The sequence below is a fragment of the Chaetura pelagica genome, unplaced genomic scaffold, assembly GCF_000747805.2.
Source record: "Chaetura pelagica isolate M959 unplaced genomic scaffold, ChaPel_1.0 scaffold405, whole genome shotgun sequence".
NCBI lineage: Eukaryota > Metazoa > Chordata > Aves > Apodiformes > Apodidae > Chaetura > Chaetura pelagica.
The window spans coordinates 1723407-1743539 of NW_009953489.1; the positions used below are offsets into that span (position 1 = coordinate 1723407).

The 20133-nt window shown below is 40.6% G+C and overlaps 1 protein-coding gene across 2 annotated transcripts in view; it reads left to right on the plus strand.

Moving 5' to 3' along the window:
* Nucleotides 1-18918: 18918 nt before the first annotated feature.
* Nucleotides 18919-20133, plus strand: part of STRBP (spermatid perinuclear RNA binding protein) — a 27123-nt gene continuing 25908 nt past the window's right edge. The window contains exon 1 of one of the 2 annotated variants that reach the window (XM_009998827.1): nucleotides 18919-19095. In XM_009998827.1, the coding sequence (XP_009997129.1) occupies nucleotides 19093-19095 (3 nt within the window). In that variant the 5' untranslated portion in view covers nucleotides 18919-19092. The remainder of the gene's footprint in view (nucleotides 19096-20133) is intronic. The other variant, XM_009998826.1, reaches the window with a different exon arrangement.

Genomic DNA, 20133 nt, shown 5'->3' on the forward strand with positions numbered 1-20133 from the left:
TGGGATTTATGGTAAATCCAGCCGTGCCAACTGAGGACTTTGTGTAGCATTTTGATTCTGTAACTGACTATATTGAGGCTGTGGAGGGAGGACTCTTCTGTTCTACCAACATACACGTGAGGAGCACTTGGCTGATGTAGTGTCCTGGATTTGCTATAAACTGAGCAATATTGGCAAGGAAAGACTGCTTTACTGCTGTATGTGCTGCAGTGATGGAATCAAAAGGAAAATTTCTGTTTAAAGCCACATGAAAAGCAGTTATAGATTTAAATAGCAGAAAAATGCAAGTCTCAAACACTTCTGTAGAAATCACTGTCTGAGTCCACGTGTTGTACTTGCAGAGTGGTTTGACAAACAGAAACTTTGTACTTTGTATTTAAGGAAACAAGCCTAAATTGTTCTACTTGAAAATATTTGCTTATATTTTTTATTTAAAGTGATAATTGATACAAGCTACAAGATCAGAGACAATATTTTTTCAGTTGTACTTCTGCAATTCTTGGCACTTGTATAGATTTTCCTTATGTGTGAGTCTTTCATTGAGCAGTGATGACAGAAAACATGACTAGTGGCACATATACTGGGTCAACTCACAGAAGGATAGTGTCTCTACCTTATTTGAAAACCTCAATTCATGTTCCTGGAAGAGAGAACATACATAGGAATTCCTATGAATGACAAGAGTAATTTAAACTTCTTGCACTTTGGATTTCTGGGCTTTATTTTGTAGCTAAATAACCTTATGTTTCTGGTCTTCTCACTCTAAATATGGAAGGGAAGAGAGGACTGAGAGAATTCTTGGACTCCGCTCCCTGTTGGTCTGTTGTCTCGTGTTCATGCCTTTGCTTTGCAGTGCATGTGCTGACCTTTCTGTTCACTTCTGAGGCAGTATAGGAATGCAGACAAGGTGCTGGCTATAGGAGAAATGTAAGGAAAAATTCAGGCTATGTAATTTGTTCTGCTGTTACTGAAAGGTATGTAAAGCTTGGTACTGGGCTGCTCTGTGCCTCCTTCTCTGCTGGCAAAACCCAAGAACCCTGAGACTAATCCAACCTGGATTTTCAGTGCCTTATTACTGGGCCACTTGCATATTTGCTGACTGGCTTCTCAAGTAGTAAAGGCCATGGATTTTTAAAACCCATGGATTATTAAAACCTTTGTTGTTTTCTTTCATTTTTTTCCTATAAAAATGCAAAACTTTGTAATTCTTTTGTAGTAAAATATTTTCATAAGATGCTGGTAAATTAAAGGTGTAAATGGATGTCAGTGGGGAATAATCTTTAAAAATCCAGTTGCTAACCCATTTTAGGGGTTCCCTTGCATAGTGGAAAATTAAGTGATCCTGCTGCATGGTTGATTTAAATTCTACTGTGTTGTGGTTTGGCACACTGTCCAAGAGCCTCGAGATGCTACTTGTGACTGACATAACAACATGTAAATTATATGCTGTTTTACTAGGCTCTAATTTATCTGTCGTAAGGTTTGTGTACCAATAGTAGTAAGCTCTTCTTACAGTAATGTTTCTTTCATGTAATATCTACATAGGGGAATGAAATTGCTCTTAATTGTATGTTTAAAAAGAAAATAAAATTGGATGTGTCTGGTTGTCACTGTAAATTCAATTTTGTTGCTTCTTGTTCATTTTGTGTATTTAAATTGACTTTATTGAAAAATTAAATGTTTGGATATCTGGTTGGGAAGAACACTAATACTAGTGGATTGTCATGAGAAGTTGCAGAACTTTAAGATATCGTAGAAAAAACGTAATTAAGAATTTAGACCTTAAACTTTGTAGTTTGTCCTGGAGAAGTAAAACAATGATTGAAAAAGAACTTGGCATTTGGCTTGACAGTAGATGAACTCAGTGGTGAGAAACTCTTAGAAATTGCCCCATAGGAGGAGCAGAAAACAGCAAGTTGACTTTCAAGCCTTTACTTGTATTTCCTCTGATTCTTGCAGGGGGAACTTTGACAGAACACACGTATTGCTTGACTTGTAATACAGCACATTTGAGCATCAGCATAATGTTTTAAGTACTGGGCGCTGAAGTATCTTTAGTACTCTCTGAGACACAGGTGTGGTGTTACACATGGAAATGTTTCTCCCAAGATCTTGGATTAATTCAGTTGATTATGACCCTAAACATAATCTTCCCCTATTGGTATTTCTTAGCTGGCAGTGCCTGCCTGCCTGCCTGGAAAAGCACGGAGAGCCTCCAGGTGCGTGTGAAGCCCAGACACACAAGCTCTTTGGAGCTGGATTGGAAACAAGTGTTGCGTGTTTCTGGAGATGAGCTTTGGCAAAGCAATCACATAGAGGCTGAGGAGACCAAGGGCCTGGGAGGAAGATCTCTGGCATGCAACACTGCTGATTTCCCCCAGTGCGGGTTTGCTGCAGAATGGCTTATTCTAGTGCCAATGATCCTGTGAATCAATATACCTTTTTAATTTGTAATATAATGGGAGTGAATCCTGTAACAGTGGATTGTGATAAGTCGTGGTTAATCTTGGAGGAAGCATAAAATGTTTCATTGCTTCTTGTAGGGCACTGTGTGGCTCTGGTTTTTGTTCTGGTGTAGCAGCCAAAGCACTGTTACCATGAGTCTACTTAACCCTTTCCATAAACTTGGTATCTCTCTTCAATGTCCTCATCCTTGCTCAGAAGCAGCCAGCTTGCTGCACCCCCCTGCATTTAGTTGCCATTGTTGAAATAGGTGATGGCCTTTAAATTGCCACCTGGTATATACCTGAATAAAGAAGATATTTAACCTAAATGGTCTTTTTACAGCCTGCTTAGCAAGACATTGAACGGTTGTACTAAACATATCACCTGGAGACTGCATGATGACAGTTGGATGAGAGATGGATGACAGTTAAGATGGTACAAACCAGTCCATTTTAAAAAACACACTACAGCTCAAAAGAGAGAGAAAAAAAAAAAGCATTGGAGCTCCCCTCCTGACATCTCCACAGGATGATGTGCTGGCTGTCTGCTGCAGTAGGTAGCCTGATTGTAAAGGGCCCAACAGGGGAACCCTGTGTAGATAAGATGAATGGGATTGGGTTGTCGATGTTTTTGTAAACCATAGAAGAAAACATGTTATCAGTGGATCTGAAAGTGCTGATTAAAGTGTTAACATTGAATCAATTTCGAAGTTGAATTTAAATAACAACTATTTATGTGGTGTTAATTATCAGTCCTAGGCAGGGCAGGGAGGAGGTGGGGAGTGGTAGCAGTCAGCACAGCCTGTGTGGCTGGTTTTTCCAGCTGTGCTGTGTGGAAGCTGTGAGATGCTGAGAGGTGTGTAGCTGATGCTGAATCTGGGTGAAGGCATCACTTTTCCAGTATGAAGGCAAGAAGAAAAGTAATTTATTCCTATTTTTTTGATGCTTCTGTGCTGTAGTTTGCTCTCTGACCCTCTATGCACTTAGTACTTTTCTATGTATTTACTTTGATTTCCATGTGTATAATATGACAATTTTTGGAATATTTGCTTTACTGGAAAAGCAGCTAAAAAAAAAAAGGCTGCTCAAATTATTTTGTAAATGTCTATGGTACAGAGACTTAGAACATTTGGATTTCTCCTCTTCTATTTTGAATCCTTATCACTTTCCCTTTACTCTGATAGCTGGTTTAACTCTACAGAACATGAGAGGAAAACAAAGGCCCAAGAACTGATTTCTCTTCACTTCTGCTTTTCATGTTATAGATTCGTAGTGACTGTCATCTTTTCAGAGAACTAGAAGTTTTTGGTAAGCAGCTATTCAACATCCTAATGCTTCATGATCTCTTGATTTGATGTCTAGATAATTGGACTTAACAAATAGATAAGGGCTTCTCTGGTTACCCAGTCATGCTGTCCAAGTCTTTAATAATCTAAAGAGTTAATTTGTTTCTTTACAGTAATCAGCTATGCCATTTGGATGACCTTAAAGTGGGGTGGGTTTTTCACTGGGCCTCTGCAGGTTTATGCTGTTTCTTATGTATGGGAACTGGGGATGGTATCTGTGTGCATCACAGTCAAGCCCCAAATAATTGTGAGCATTCCTTCTGAAACTGCAAACTGGTGAAAAGCCCAGTGAGTACACCCTTCAATACCAGGCACAGAGCAACACTGTGACCCAGTGAAGAAGGTCTGTTGATTAATGTGAAAGTATTGATTAGGGGAGCATTTGGCCTCTTCTCATGTTCTGCCACTGATTTACTGTAAGGTTTATTTTCTTTGTGTCTGAACTTCCCCTGTAAAGGCCTGAAATGTCTCCCTCTCTAAAAAAACCTGTTTTTTTAAAACCAGTACTAAATGTACACTGGTAGATAAGGTGACAAGCGTTCTAGAAAAGCCAGGAAGAAAGGCAATACTTGAAAGCTGGGGAGGAGACAAGGCTGATAACTTCTTTGCTTTTGGTGGGTGAGGGTGAAATTGGTGACTGCCAAAAATATGAGCTCAGAGAAGGAGCTTGTTCTGCTCTAAGCCCACATCTGTACACACCTCCTCATCTCTACAGATGGCCAGGAGGCTGAAGAGAGAACACAGTTGTCTAAATTTGTGAAAGAGAAAAGAATCATGACTCCCACCTTGGAGGCAAACAAGAACCTCCTGTAACTGGGGTATTTTTGACAATTTACAATATTTGGTTGAATTTTCAGTCTTGGCAAATTCTGTGGAACCTGACACTGTAGTTGCTAAATATTTTTTTATATTACTTTCTACTAAAAGATGGTTGGCTGGAACTGTACTCTGTATTCCTTCAAAACTAGCCTGCTCAGGAATAAATTTGATCTAGAAGTCTTCTTTGCATGCTTATGCTTTAACAACTTGTAAGATACTTTTCCACTTTAAATTTCCCAGGACTTCACATTTTTGAAAAAACAACTGTCACTGTCCAAACAGTGACAATACTATTTGAATCAATCACAATAAAAGGCACAAATATGAACGCAAAACTATTTCATCTTTGTATTTCTTTTCTTCTAACATTAGTGTGGGAATAAGATTGGGTTTTGCAGGTTGATTATTTTCATAGTCTGTTTTATCCTGTGGGGGAATTCAGTCATTTTCCTCCTTTTAGCCCATGAGATGAAGGACATTGTTTGAAGCAGGTAGCTGGGAGTCAGCATGACATAAGCCATGAACTCTTTACCAAAAATCTGATTTTGTGGATGCAATAAACTAGTAATAAGAGCAGTGTACAAAGTACATCTTTAACAGTTCTCTGATTAACCCCTGCTCATTGCAGACGGGGGCTGAATACTGAATGCTGCTGAACTGTGACTGCCTGCAGCTCCCCTCCACCCCAAACCCTGCAGGACCTGAAACTGGAGCCTTCCTGACCCTTTCAAAAACAAACGAGCAATGTTGTTCAATGTCTTGCTATGCTCAGGAGCCTGAGCTTTGTGCCAAGTTTCAGTGTGAAACAAAGTAAGACTGCAAAGTTAAGAAAAACTTCTGCAAAGAGCATTTACATGGAGCTGCTGATAAAGCTATAACTGTTGAGGCACTGTGACTTTTTTAACACAGATTCTAAAAAGGGAAAGGAGACATGGCTTGCCCTAAACATCCTTCAGCAACTTACAGTTCTTAGCTGAAAAACTGACCAAGTGCATAGATGCTGTATTTTATGCGCCTTAATATGGATTTTGCATTAGTATGAGAATGACTGCATGTCCAAATGGGTCTGTGGAGTTGGGTAGTAGCATACCTCTGTTTTGGTTCCTGTTGAGATGCTTCCAAGTGTGCTTTTAGTGGTGCAACATAAGCACAGTGTCACTGTGCAGCATTCCACCTCAGTGAGAAGTTGCAGCAGCACATACAAAGATGCAGTGGGTTTCTCCCTTTCAGGATGATGTTAGTCATCTTTCCAGCACCGTGTCTGCAAAACTTTCTGTGATGGTTGTATCAAGTTCCATGAAATTTTGGAGGGGAACAAGTGTAGGTAAAGAATGTTTAGGGTAAAGGGGATTCAGAAGAGTTTGAGGAGAAACAGGTGAGTACAGAGCTGTCCAGTGAGGTAAGAGAGTCCAGGTGAAACTGTCAGATGTTCCTCTTTTTGGAGTATCCATTTACTGATGCTTCTGCAGTTACTTCAGGGTTTGAGTATCAGTGTACTGGTGTTTCTGCAGTTGCTGTAGAAACTGTTGGCTCAGGCTGTCTCCTTGCAGTTCTCCTTCAGAGGAAGAACTGTTTCAGGAGAGCTTGTCTGGGCATGGGACTCGGTGGTGCGTTTATTGTTTTCTTTCACACTGCCATCTGTAATCTTTGTTTTAATATAAATCCCTTGGCTAGCTGCTTCTCTTTTGCTTGTGTATGTTTGATCTCTATGTGGTACTTGCAGTAAAGGAGTTCTCTTGTGCCAGAAGAACACAGACTTGCTTTCTGTTTGCACTGGGTGCTACTGATTTGCAGTAGTTGGCTGATTTTACTGCCAGTTTTAGCAGGTGCACCTTGTCTCAATGAGTTCTCTTTATCCTCATCACACAGCACAGTAGCAATTCTCATAGTACACAGAAGACTGAATTTTGGCTGAGAGCTGAGGAATACAGGGATTTGCTGTACTTCCTCCTCTTTCCTTTTCCTTGCTTCATTTCCATTGTTTGTGATCCTCTTGTGTTGCGGTTGGACTAGATGATAGTTGTAGTCCCCTTCCAGCTTAAAACACTCTATGCTAACAAAGTGTAGAACATCTCCTGAAAAGACCTTTTGTGCGTTATATGTAGCATTTGTATTGACAACTTGGATAGTAGTTTAGTAAGATGCATGTGCAAAATACAGTTTTCACTTCTCTTCATAATTCAGAATACTGGAACAGACCTGAAAATTCTGCAGTCCTTGTCCTGTGAAAGGACCCTATGAATGAGCACTGCAGAAGTGTGTAGAGAGAAGAAGGTTGTTGTGGAAAAGACTGAAAGATGGGTTTTCGGCTTCTCTTGTTTAGAAATAAAAATATCTTCTAAGTTTGTCATAAGGTTGCAAAAACTTTGCTGTTCTCTTCCTGATCCATAAAGAGTGGAGAGGTTGGAGGGAAGGGGACAGCAGGCATATATCATGCAGGGTTGGTTTGTGGGACCTTCTCTGCTGTTCGAGGTTGCAGTGCTTCTAGTCCACAGCAGCACAAAGCTGGGTTCCCCTTGCCAGTCTCTCTGTAGCAGTCAAGCCCTGCAGCACCAGAGCAGCTTGCAGATACCCCAGCACAGCAGGGATTAAACAGGGCAGCTGTTAAGACTGGTATGAGTGCAAGGAGAAGAGCTGGTAGCTTGTACATGTCCCTGTGTTTGCTGTACAAGAGACAGAACTGCTTGCCTGGATATCCAAATACCTGGAATTCATGAAGCCCAGGGGAAACAGTAAATGCTTGTTACATGTGTGCACTTCCTTTTTGTTTGTTTCCTAGGAGCCTAAGAGGAGGTGGGACTAGAAGGAGGAAAAAGTAGCATCAACAGGGATGAAGAGTGGCCTTTTGCCAGAGCTGAGCTTGTTGCAGGGAACATCATATTGAAGTACATACTCTGTATTGTCAACAGATCTAGGATCAAGCCAACCATCCTGAGGGAACTCAAAGAAGTGAGACACTGCTGTTAGATGACTGGACCTTATTATGGAGAAGATTGAGGAGATACTGTTTGACAGGTGGGATGTAGGTAGGAGAAGTGATGACACATGGACTCCTGGTCACCTGGGAGTTGCCAGTTGCCTGATTTGTAAGAGAGATGCTGTCAGACCTTCCATCCTTTTTGTTTGTTTTCAGGTGTTTTAGGTGTCTACCTAATATCTCATGTGAAGGCTGTATTTTTTTGTTTGTTTGTATGTTTTTAAAGAAAAAGAGAAGAATTGACTCCCTTATCCTCCATAGCCTGCTCCTATACCATGTAGAGCTTTAGAAACATCAAGTAACAAAGACAACTGCCTTTGGGTTTTCTTCAAAACCAAACTATATGCTAGAATTTGGTGTCCAGAAATACTCAATGTTGAGGAGCATGAGCTTCGTAGAGTGAGGCCACAAAGCTTCCCTTTATCTTGCAGAATGGCTCAGGTCCCTTGCTAATGTCCTGAAATGTTCTTATTTTTCTGGCTCCTGTTCTTCTTGAGAACAGGCTGTGCGTGTCCTGCTGCCTAACAAAAGAGGGACTACATTGTCCTCTTTTGAAAAAGACACATAAGGTTCCTGAGTGGAGTGTTCAAAAAATTTGATGCCTGAAAATAGGACATATTCTGAATTAGATTCCTGAGTTTAATCACACTATATTCAGATACTGAATTGCTAATTTGAATCTCATGAATCTGCAGGTAATTGTTGTCAAGCATTTGCTATGACAGTCTGCCAGGCTGGCCTGTGAGGGATGGCTCTGGTCTGATGAGGGAGAGACTGAATAGCAGAAGCAGCCAGCAATGCAGTGTCTGCTCAAATTAAACTAAATAAGCTCAGCTGAAGGGTGGAAAGCTAGAAAAGGGGAGGGAGAGCAAGCTCCATGCTTGGTCTATATAGTAAGTTAAGAACTTCACTAATTTTCCAAGTCCTACCACTGATTTACTATGGCATTGGGCAAGTCCCTTAAGTTGCTGGGCAATGAGGTCTCTTGTAAATGCAAGAGCTTAATGCTGACAGCTATTACAGCAATTAGAAAAACACAGTTTATGAAGTGTTGTGAAATTCGTGTGTGTGTAGCTGATATCTGGTATTTCTTTGCTAATAAAAGCACATTGGAGCTTGATTCTGAAATGAAAATGGGGGAGTCTGGGTAATGTTCTTTAGTCTGTGCTGGTAAGTCCAGCCTGAAGATTGCCATCTCCCTCAGGTGAGCAACGGCCCGTGGGGCAGTGCTGCCTGTTTACCGGTAGATGGAGAAGTAGTTTCCCAGATTTCTGTGGTTTGTAGCCTCTGAGCTGTTTCCTTCAATTTACTGTTGATGGTGTTACAAAAAGCCTTAATCTCTTGACTGCCTGCAGAGACAGTGCCAGTGAACTTGCAGGGACTGGCAGTATCTTCCCCAAAGCAGCTTGGTGACACTTGCACACTTGGCTTGTATAGCGTCACAGTTTAAGAATGAAATCACAGAGTCTAGAAATGCAATATAGTCTCCCCTGATAAATGGAAAAAATTTACCATGATCACTTTGAATTAATACAGTTCTGTCAATAGTGTTATTCAGCAAACTATGCTTATTCTCCAATGGAGATAACTTTGATTCCTCTATGAGCTGTTCATTTTCATGGCAATATTCCAAGTGGAAAAAACACTGAAGTTTTGTTCTTAGCACAGAGATAAATGGAATGTCTCTGTCACTTGTCTGAAACCATGTGTTGAAAGGCATGATTTTTTTTCCTAACTGTTTTGCAGAGTCATAGGACAGAATACGATTTGGATTACAGAAGACACATGCTGGGTCAGTTTAAAGTCTGCCAAGTCCCAGTTTGCAATTTCTAGAAAATTTAGAACAGAAACATCTGAGTGCCTGCAGAAATCATCAATCTAAATTAAACTTGTGGATTTTGTCTCAGCAAAGCATGAAACTGTCTGGTAGTATTTGTTCACTGAATTTTGGGAACAACCTTGTCTTGTGTTGTGAGTTCTGCACTGGTGGTTCTGGTGTGCTTCTGGTCCTAGGGTGCAGGAGTTCTAAATGCTTTAGAGCAAAATGCTTGTGAAAAAGTGTTAGTTTAGTTTTCTTCCTTTTTGTTTCTCTCAAAACAAGCAAAAAGCCTTTGGAAGAATCTTTAACTTTGTTATTGTTTCTGAAACGTGTTTCTATAATTAATTAATTATGAAGAAAGTTTTTTAAATGGTTCTTTTTGGCCTTTGAATGCTGGGTTGCAGTGAGTGTAGGTGTTTCCAAATATCACTGCAAAGGTCCAATACAGAGACTTTTGTTTCCACAACTGAGAAGCCATGCAGAGTGAACAGAAGAACTCCCAGAACAGCAGAAGCAAGTGCTCATTCCGTGCACAAAGCAACACATCTATGCACTTTTGTTTTTTTAAAGGATTTTCTTTCATTAACACACAAGTTTCATTTTTGGAGTTGAATCTTGTTTGAACTGTGGAATAAACTAGATTGATGGCATTATAATCTGATGTTGTTTTACCAAAAAAAGTATACTTTTAGACTGTGAAAACCAACCAGGACTTTTGTGCTGACAAGAGCAGAATCCAACATTCATGTATGTCCCTTTGGTTCTTGCTCTCCTTGCTGTGGTGTCCTGTGATAATGATGGTATTGTGACACAGACAGATTTACATAGGTGGCTAAACAGGCCATAAAAACATTGACTCTAATCTAGCTTCCTCATAACTTATCAGTGAGGGATAAAAGGTTTTATATCCTATTGCCCATCACCATCAATTTATATCGCAGCTGTTTATTCTTGTTTTGATCCTGTCCTCTGCATCTTGAACTGTTCAGTCTCCTACCCTGACAGGTGCACCTTCTTTTGAAAAACAGAATAAATCCCATCAGTGTTGCTTTTAGGAACAGCAGTTTCCCTGTTACCAGGGGAAGTGAAGTGGCTAGGCACAAAAAGCAGTTAATGGCCCAAGATAAACTAACTTAGATTGTTTTGCTCTAGTCTTTCCCCTGACAGTAATTTCAAGTGTTACTTTTAGCAACTATAGTGTATGAAGTGAACTTTGGGGAGAAAGTGAGATTTTTATTGTTGTAAATCGATTTCCCTGCAAAGCTGAGAGCACTTTGAATGCTGCTATTGATTGCACTGTTTGCTGCCCTCAGAGAAAAATGGGCCTGCACCCTCTTCTACACTGGAGTTGCAGCAGCTTATCACACACTTCTGGTTCCTAGCCTGGATGTCACACCATTAACCTCCACAAACCCGCTAAAAAGCAGGTTCCTGTGGCCTGCGGCAAGCACTGCCTCCAGGACTGGTGTTGATCATGGCCTTGTATTCAGCTGCTCAGGGGTGTGTTCCTCAGTGCTGACAGGGCAAACAACCGGTGATGGTGATTACTTTATCTAAAGAAAACAGTGGTGAATGGCAAAGGCTGAGGAAGCTTTCTAGTAACAAAGGAACTACAAGTGTCTCTCATGCTGTTGGGAATAAAGTGACACATGAGAAATGCTATCATTACCTATGAAATTATCTCTGAGGTGGCCTATGAATTAAACTCATTCATAGTGCTGTAGGAAATGTAAAGAAAAAGTTGTGTCCGTGTTCTTAAAAATGGCATCCAGGTGGGAGGCAAATGTATACTGATAGTTTCTTTTCCCCTCAGATTCTATTTGAAATTCAAAAGATTAAAAAATGCTTGAATGTAACTTCTCAGGGTCAAGACCAGTTACTTGGGTAGTTGTGTTCTCTGAAGACACTGGAGAATATAATGTTACAGATGCCTCAACATAATTTTGTTAGCTTTTAAAAATTCACTATCAGATTAAAAACAAGAAAACAAAATAAACAATAAGCAAAAAAGGCGATGGAATTCATTACCCTATGAGGGAAGAGTGTTTCAAAAGAGGAGCTTTTATTCCTGAAACAGCCCAATATCTTAGTTACGAATTTTGTTTCAGATGCTTCCGTGGAGTTACATGTTGTGACACTGAGGTTTAGACTTCCCTGGAAATAATAATTTAAGTCACAGGAGAATGAGAGAAAAACTGAAAAATAACAGAGTTGGCTAGATGAGAGATGGCAAGAAAAAAACCCTTAAAGAAGCTTTTAGTAACCTAAAACCTTTGACAAGATGTTCTTTGTCAAAACAGCCAATTACATAGGAACTAAAAAAACTCACCTGAACTTGTTCAGTAGTGTTAGTGGAGCTACAGCTTGGTAGAAGTCTGGAGGATGTGTTGCCTGGGAGCACAAGAGCTTGCAGGGTCCAGTGGTATTCTCTTCCAAATCCTTTTAAATCTTCTCTCTAATGAAAAAAAAAAAAAAGTCACTGAGGCAGCAAGACTGACATACTAGAAAATGCATTTAAGTGGAGAGTCATGAATGTTTAAACGGGCCGAGAGGCAGATGTGCACAGGAGCCAGTGTGGATTTGCACTGTTGAGAATGTGCTTCTTCGCATGCTGACGTCAGGGAAGAAATTCTAGGGGAGAAACTGTTGCTTACATTTTGCCGTGAAGGGCTGCTGGAATTCTAGTCAGAAGGAGAGCATTTATTCTTAAAAACCTTGTAATACTTTGAAATGAAACTTAATGTAAACATCAGAAAAATCGGAATCTCAAACTCAGCATTTACATTATATTACTTGTAAGAAAGAAATCCTAAAAAAACATAGAGGTTTAGCATCCATGTTGCTTTTCTCTGTCATCTTACTGATTTCCAAGCAATGTGTTAGCTTGAGACGCAGAACATGGAACAGCCTGTAGAGCAAATATGTTTTGATGTTGCCTCATGGAATGGATGAAAGTTCAACCACCAAGACAAGCAGATCTAGTTTCACTATAGGACAGCTCATCCTCCAGTCTCTTTCTTTTTTTCTATGTTAATTTATTACCAGACACAGGGATGCAGCACTACACTTCCCATCGTTTTCCATGTTTATGCCTTTGCCCTCACAGTTCTGTAGAAGACAATTTTTTCCTGGTGGAAGAGTGACATCTTGGTGGCCTCTCCCCACTCTGGTTGTGTCAAGGGTAGCTGGTTGGCAGGCAGCAGCTTAGGTCAGCCTGCAGTCTATGGGATATGAATCATAGCGGGAGAGAAACTGGGGCACTGCAGCTATTTCAGTGAAGCTGAAGGGTGCTAGAGAAGGAATGTCCCTGTTCTTAATCTCTTAAACATTGTGACTGCTTCCCACTATGGTTCTGAAGCAAAGAAAGCCTCACCGGAAAGGAAGTGGATAGAAATGGAAAGTATCTAGGAGTTTGAAGGTCTACAATACAGGTTGGTGTTGGGATGTGAGGGCAGGCTTGGGTGCTGAGGAGCCCAGCAGGGCACCAAACTGCACTGTGTGGTTGAGGAGGTAGAACTGTGATTTTCTTTTGGAGAATGTGAAGTAATTTCAAGCATAGATCCAGAATTCTGCTTAAACTAGCTCTGTATCTGGAAAAATGACATTGCAGGTGGTGAGTGTCATTTCAGTGTAATGCAATCCTTTTTATTAATTTAGTTAATTCTTCAACTGTAAATGAATGTAGTCTGTGTTACGAATTTCAGATCATTTTGATTGTGGATGTCAAATTCTGCCTGCTTCACAAATGGGTCTGTACTGCAGAGTAGGACCAGGACCATTGTCCAGCTTAGCCAGATGAGCAGGAATGCCTATGTTAGGATGTTGGAAGTCAGAAATCAGTTGAACATCTCACAGACACTGAGAATCCAATGGTGGTTTCTGTCTTGTCTCAAATGAATTATTTACTATTAATTATTTACATCCTATCTAATCTGTGCTTTTAAAATAAATTATTTTTTAAGGTACTTGCCAAGATACTTTCTGTAGTATGCAGTTTTACAGGCAGTTCTGTTTTGGATGTTTCTGGTTGAACAGGAACTACATTAAACTATATTCATGTTCACGTGTTAATTTTTTATTTGAGTGTCACCATACAGTACTTAATTTTTTGCATTTGGTCTGTCTCTACTCAGTCTTGCATCTTCACATCTGTACGAAGAGATGAAAGCATTTTCAAAATTAATTTTATTAGAGACCCTTGGTGGCACTAGCTGAGTCTGCTGTGCTGGGTAGTGTGCAGGTGCCTGGGAACATGAGGCCATATATGAATCTGGAGACAGATAGGTAAAAAACACCTTGAGGACTGTAATTAATTCTTCAGCTTCTTTTTTTCCCTTTATCAGTGTTATTTATTTTGGTTGTTTTTTTTCATTTCTTGCTCTACAATCCTCACCCATCTTCAGTTGCACATGCTTGGTTGCATCTTTGAACCAGGGGTGGACAACTTCCCAGTCCATGCCTGTCCTCCCTGCCACAGCTGGATTCTCTTCAAGTCACTTCCTCTGCAGAGAGAAGCTGCTGCTGTCCTGAGCTCTGCCAGAGCTCTGGGCCCTGGAAGACACTGGTTCCTCCGTTCTGGTAATCACAGGTGCCATGATTCCAAATCAGTTTATCAAGTATGTTCCTCCCCTGTATGGCATGTATGGAAATTGGGTGCTGGGGCTGCCTGACAGAGGCTGCTCCAGAGAGATTTGAGTGCAGGAGCCCTTTCTCAAAATGTTGCAAGAACTGAACAGAAAGGAATAATACTGGACTTGAGTATTTGTTGTATGAAGTGTAAGGATTTGCCAGAGGAAGCACCTTTCCAGCTTGTAGCTGTAGTGTTGCTTTGTAATTATTCATTTGGCTGGAAAATTCCAGGCTTCTAAAGGCTAACCCAGATGCAAGTTTGCCAGGAAATGCATTACTTGGAAAATAATAAAACTCCTATGAATATACAGTCTCCAGGTGAAACTGAACGCTGAGCATATTGTTGGAAGCAGTCTGACTCTTATTAAATGTATCCCAGTGTTACAATTGCACAGAAAACTTACATGGTTGTGAGTGTCAGGGATTTCTCTTCATATGGGGGTGAAGAATGAAGGGACCAGTTCTGTGCAGCATCCAGGGAGCTCGGATTTAAAATAGTATCTGCACAAGTAGAAAGGTCAGTTGTACTTTGCAGATTTCTCTGCCCTGTGCACCTCACTGAGTCCTCATGGATTGTACTTCTTATCTGTTCCCCTCAGTTTGTTGATACTTTTAACATGAGGGAAAACTATTTTGATATTTCTCTGTCAGTTATTTTGACATTAATCAACACTGCAGATCTTGTTTTGTTTGGTGTCTGGGTACATCATAAAAAGAGTTGCTGAAAGAGTTCAATTATAATATCAGCATCTCTGCCAAATGTATTGAGCTGTTCTAAAAAGCGGCTTGTCTTTTCTGACCCAGATACACAGTTTCCAACTGTGGGAGATGCTGCCAGAAAGGCTCTTGGCAGAAGGCCAGCAATAAAATTATACTGCAGAAAAACACAACATATTTTCAGCAGCACTTTGTATGGTGTGACGAAAAATTACCTGTCTCTTGAATGCAAAGCAAAAGTTAAAATAAACTTGCAATTTAAAGTTGCAAGCCTCTTATTCTGACTTTTAAAGGTAACAAAAAAAGGATATAAATTCCAGGGTGGTGGTGTTTGTTGGGTTTTTTCCTATTACTGTGCCTGATACACCTCAGGCTGTGTCAGATACTCACTGGTTTGTTATTAGCAACCTTAGTTGTCCTTGCTGCTTTGTTAACACAAACTTGGAGTGATCTCAGGGTGGTGAACACTGCAGACTAGTTCTCATGGGCAGATACTGGTACAAGGGAAGATTAGGAGGGTGGAGGGTGATTTTAATGCTTTGGCTAAATGTTGTTGGTACGTGCCTTCTTGATGTTGCATTGAAAACCAGTTTTTGTTGTATTCTGCTTGGCCTGGCCAGGTGCCTAAACAGCAGCTCATTGAAGTGAGGATCTGGAGGACTGGAGTCCAGGGGCCCTGTTTCCTCTGCTCCATTGCCCCAGTAACACTTCATGCTGCCCGGGGATACCAGGATGCCAAACATAGTTAATGTCTCCTTTCTAGAAGCTTCAGCTCCCTGATTCTGATGGCATGGTTCAGTCCCCATGGAGAGCAGTACCTGTGTCTCCTGCTTTTTCACTTTTCTGTTCACAAGCACTTAAAGGTAGCAAAGCATATTCATTACCTCTGGCTGTTTAAGTGTCTGTCCCTTGGGAACACAACTGCCAGACACAGGAATATATCCCACTACAAAGGCCTCATCTGAAATTCTTTTCCTTGTTTGTCTTGTGCCAAAGCATAAAGTTCCTCTGTGAAGGATGAGATGTTTAATGGAAACATTGTTAGACTGTCATGGTGTTTTAATAACATTTCTAATGTGTCAAATCCACAGCGACTTTAAACCACACTGCAGTCTATGCAGCTCCTCTCTGACCTGGTTTGGAGACAGCAAGTGTTTACTCTTGGTTTACATGTTAGGACCACAAGATACAGAGATGAAGTGACTTTCTCAAGGTCACCAAGGTCTTAGTAGTGTTAGTAGCTTTTCCTAGAAATTTTCTTGCAAATGTGGGTGGCAGCCCCTGGGTAAGACAGCCATGCATTTTAATATTGTGCTTTTTAGTCTGGGCATCAGCTGTTACTTCCCTGAGGATGCAGAGACAAATATCCTGCATGGCCTGGTAGTAAAATGAGGCTGTTGAATTTATGGAATTGCTACTCACTTCACATAATGCTTTCTGATGTGTTTGGTGCTGGGCTATGTTCTGCTGCCTTAGTCCATATGGTTGGAGCAGATTTGATTTTAGCTTTCCTTAATTTAATTCTGCATGCTGTCAAATGTACTTTGTTCTGTATATTGTGTCTGCACTTCTATAGTAAACTTCCTCCTGTTCAGTGCTTTTGTTGAAAATTTTCTTTCAAAATCAGAACTATATTAGGTTTTCACTTCTGTGTGTATTTCTTTGGATGTTAATGACTTGAAAGACATTGTATATCAGCCTCAGCTCAACTTTCAGGATTTTTTTCCCCAGCGTTCTGAGTTTTATAATAAAGAACTTCTGTATTTTAGCAGTATCTGCCCTGACTTCAGCCCTTCATTGCTGAGAAAAAGGGCAGGTTGAATTGAACATGTAAATACTTTCATCCAGTAACTTTTACTTGTCACTGAAACTAGAACCTGTCTTGAAAACAAGATGGTTACTACTTGCTTAAGGCACAGTATTGAGATGTGTTGGTGCCTTTGCTTCATCTGTCCTGCAGAAGATTAGCCTTCATCATAGCTGTCAGGCACTTGGTTTTGGTCTGTTTCAGATTTTCAGAGAACGCTAAAATGCTCTTAGCACATCCAGAGCTGCACCCTAAAGTGTGTCGCCTTCCAGAGCTTGTGAGGTGGTTTGCAGACTTGCCCTCCAGATGACAGTCTGCTCAGCAAGTCACTGAAGCACCAGAAGCTGCTCAGCCAGCTATCTTGGTCCATCTGCTTTCAATACACTGCACAAGCTGATAAGCAACAGCTTGCAGCAGTCTTTGGGGGGAGGCCAGGCTGGGGTGTTGCTTGGAGTCTAGAGACATTGTACTGGGCATATGCTGAAATCAGCAACACATTCCAGTGTCCTTCTCTCTGCCTGGAATTGCCAAGTTACAGTTACCAGTGAAGATAGCAAACTGAAATGTGAAATGTGGGAGTCACAGGCAAGAAGAGTATGTGAAGATTGCTGGAATGTAGTTGGAAGAGAGAAATAATTTGAAATAGATGATCTGGAAACATGTCTCATAGAAGGCTCTCTAGCTTGCCATCTGCTGACTCAAAAAGCATTATATTATTATAAAAAAGCAAAACAAAAAGACCTTGTAAAGAGTCTGGTTGCTTCTAGAGATGGTGAAAGGCTATAAAGTGTGGAAGAATTTAAGACTAGCTCATAGAATAAATAATGCTTGTTTTTTTCTGCCAACTGCCCCTACTTGGCTTTCAGGATATCCTAAGAGAAGAATTTGGTCCTATGGAAGAACATCACCTTCCCTTATAGCTTCTGGGAAGCAATTTGGTAGTGTTAATATACCTTGGTAAGGTGTATAGCCTTTGTGATAAGAAGTGAGGTCCTTCATTTGCTTGCTTTTCCGGAGTATTTTTAGGATGACTGCCTTTAATTCTCAGGGTTTCTTCCGTGGCAGTCTCTAGCTGCTGGAGCAGACAAGGCCCCAGTACTCTTGTCTGGCTGCTTTTTGTTTTATCCAATTCTACATCCTAAGCTGAGTGGTGTGAGATACAACTGATCAACTATTAGGCACTTGCTGCCAAAGCTGTTGGTCCTGTAAACTTGCTTCATTTCTTAGAGAGGAACACAGTGAAGTAGGATTTGTTGTTGCATTTCCCCTGGTATGTTTAAATCTCTATGGGATGCACTGTTTTAATTACTCCCTGTCACACCCCTGAGGTTTAAGCATCTACAAGGCTTTCAAGTCATCTCGCCTATCTCTCTGCTGTTGCCAAACATAATTTTAATCTCTAACAATGTCAGTATTCCCTGACAGACAACATGCAACATATTGCTAGAGAAGGAAGATCAACATATAGGAGAAAAGGAAAACATTTGAGTCTGTCTGTCAGTCTGCAGAAACTTAGTGACTAGGCTTCCAGTTTCTTCAAAACGTTGTTGAAAAGCTGATGCAACAGTATCTGTAGTGAAAGGAAAACAGGCATTTTCTGTAAAGCCTAGAGTGTCTTGCTATGCAATGAGCTTGTGCTTTCCTCTCTGTTATTCTGCTCTTCTCTTGTCTTACAGAGCATCTGTTTGCAGTTCCTTGTGCTGCCAGTGCTGGTGTTTGTTTCCTGCTTTAGCACAAGAGGGCTGTGCTTGCAGGATACTCGGGATGCTGTGAGCAGCAGTGCCAGGGCAGGAAAGGCAGTGGAGATGGTTTCAGCTCAACATTCTCACACGTCTTACATCTTCAGTTTGTTATAGTGTGCTTGTCCTTTTTAAAGTAACAAGATTTTTGCCACCTGAAGTCTTAGTTCTTGTACAGCATCTGACATTCAGGATCAAGGGCTGCACTGGGGATTTCAACAGCGAATTACTTTTTGATAATTAAATATTATGTGTTTGACTTCTATGGTGCATGCAACATAAAAACCAACTTATTGAGCTGCTTTCATGTAGAACAGATTCGAGATGATGGATACCCTGTCTTCCTCCTATCAGAAGCCTGGGTTGCTAGGTGGCTGCCACACCAGCTGTGATCAGCTCCATGTGGAGCTGCAAAGTCGTTACGTACACGTGGGGACATTACGAAGTTGCTTTCTACAGTGGTACCTGCTTGTTGCTCAGGAATAAATCATTCAGTGTCTGCCTCCCCATCTTGAAGCCTGCTTACTTTCATCAGTGGTTTGACTTAACATGCTGCATTGAGCACTTCTTGGAATGAACATGCCAGTTCTTCTGGTTTCAAGTTGTTTCTCTCTTTTTGCAGGTGAATTACAGAGAGTGACGCCCCGAGTATCTTGGCTGCATCAACTCTGGAGCTGCCAAGGAACTGAGAGGCTTATGAAGAGGTTCTGTCAGGCAAAACAGTGCTTAGCAAAGACACCAAGGAGGAGGGAAAAGGAGAAAGGGAGGGAGAGAGAGCTGAAACATTAACAAACCATGGTAGGTATTTGTCACCTTTCACCAGGTTGCATTAATAATGTTCTCTGTTGACAGTCTTGTGTGGGGCCTGATAAAACCATAGTAAGGGGATTTTCAGACCTTGCACTGAGTTAGAGATGGTGCTGCAAGCTCTGAGCAAAGCAGTGAGGTTTGATGTATTGTCAGCCTCTTAAAACCAAAGAGTTGTCTTGTGAGCCTGCATTACATGAATTATTAAATATGAACGAAAGGGATGCTTATGAGGTATTCTAATAAAACTGGCACTGGCAAGCTGTAGCAAACAGCATGAGTGACCTTGAATTTGCAGACTGCATAACCAAATGCTGATATTCCCCTTCCACCTCTTCCTCACAAAAGAAAGTGATGATTATTCATATTTGTGTGCATATGATCAAATGTGGTTCTGTGCACTCTTTGTTAATAGTGTGGATGAAATGTGTGTGCTGGTATTGATTGCAAATTGGGAATGCCTGAGATGTTGGATGTGTAAAGCTGTGCAAGTATAAAGGATTGATGGTAAAATTCTCAAGATGTGTTCACAAAAAGGCAATAAACCTAACCAGCTCCTGAAAAACATCTGTGGAGAGCAGTTTAAGCATTTTTGTATATTTTAAGTCCTCTGAAGTTACTACTAAGAGAATGGAAATGGGAATAAATGCAATACATTTTAAATACAGTTCTCTTAACATTCACATAGATGATTGCTGCTGACAGGCTGTGTTTATATGTATTAAAAAGAAAGAAAAAGAAATTAAACAAAACAAACAAAACCAAACAAAAAAAAAAACCAACCCCAAGACAAGACTTTTCCCTATTACAGAGCACAAAGGGACGAGGAACACTTGACAAAACAGAGTTGTCAATATATTGTACTGTGAATAGTGTTCCATTTTGCTATTATTTTTGGTGTAAGTTGTAATGAAGAATTGATTTTGTCTGTCCCTCTTCATTAGAAAAGAAAACAAATGTCTTCTTAATTAGGAGTTACTGTTTTCCCTAACTGATATTTCATGAGATGGGAGATGGTGCGGGTGAATT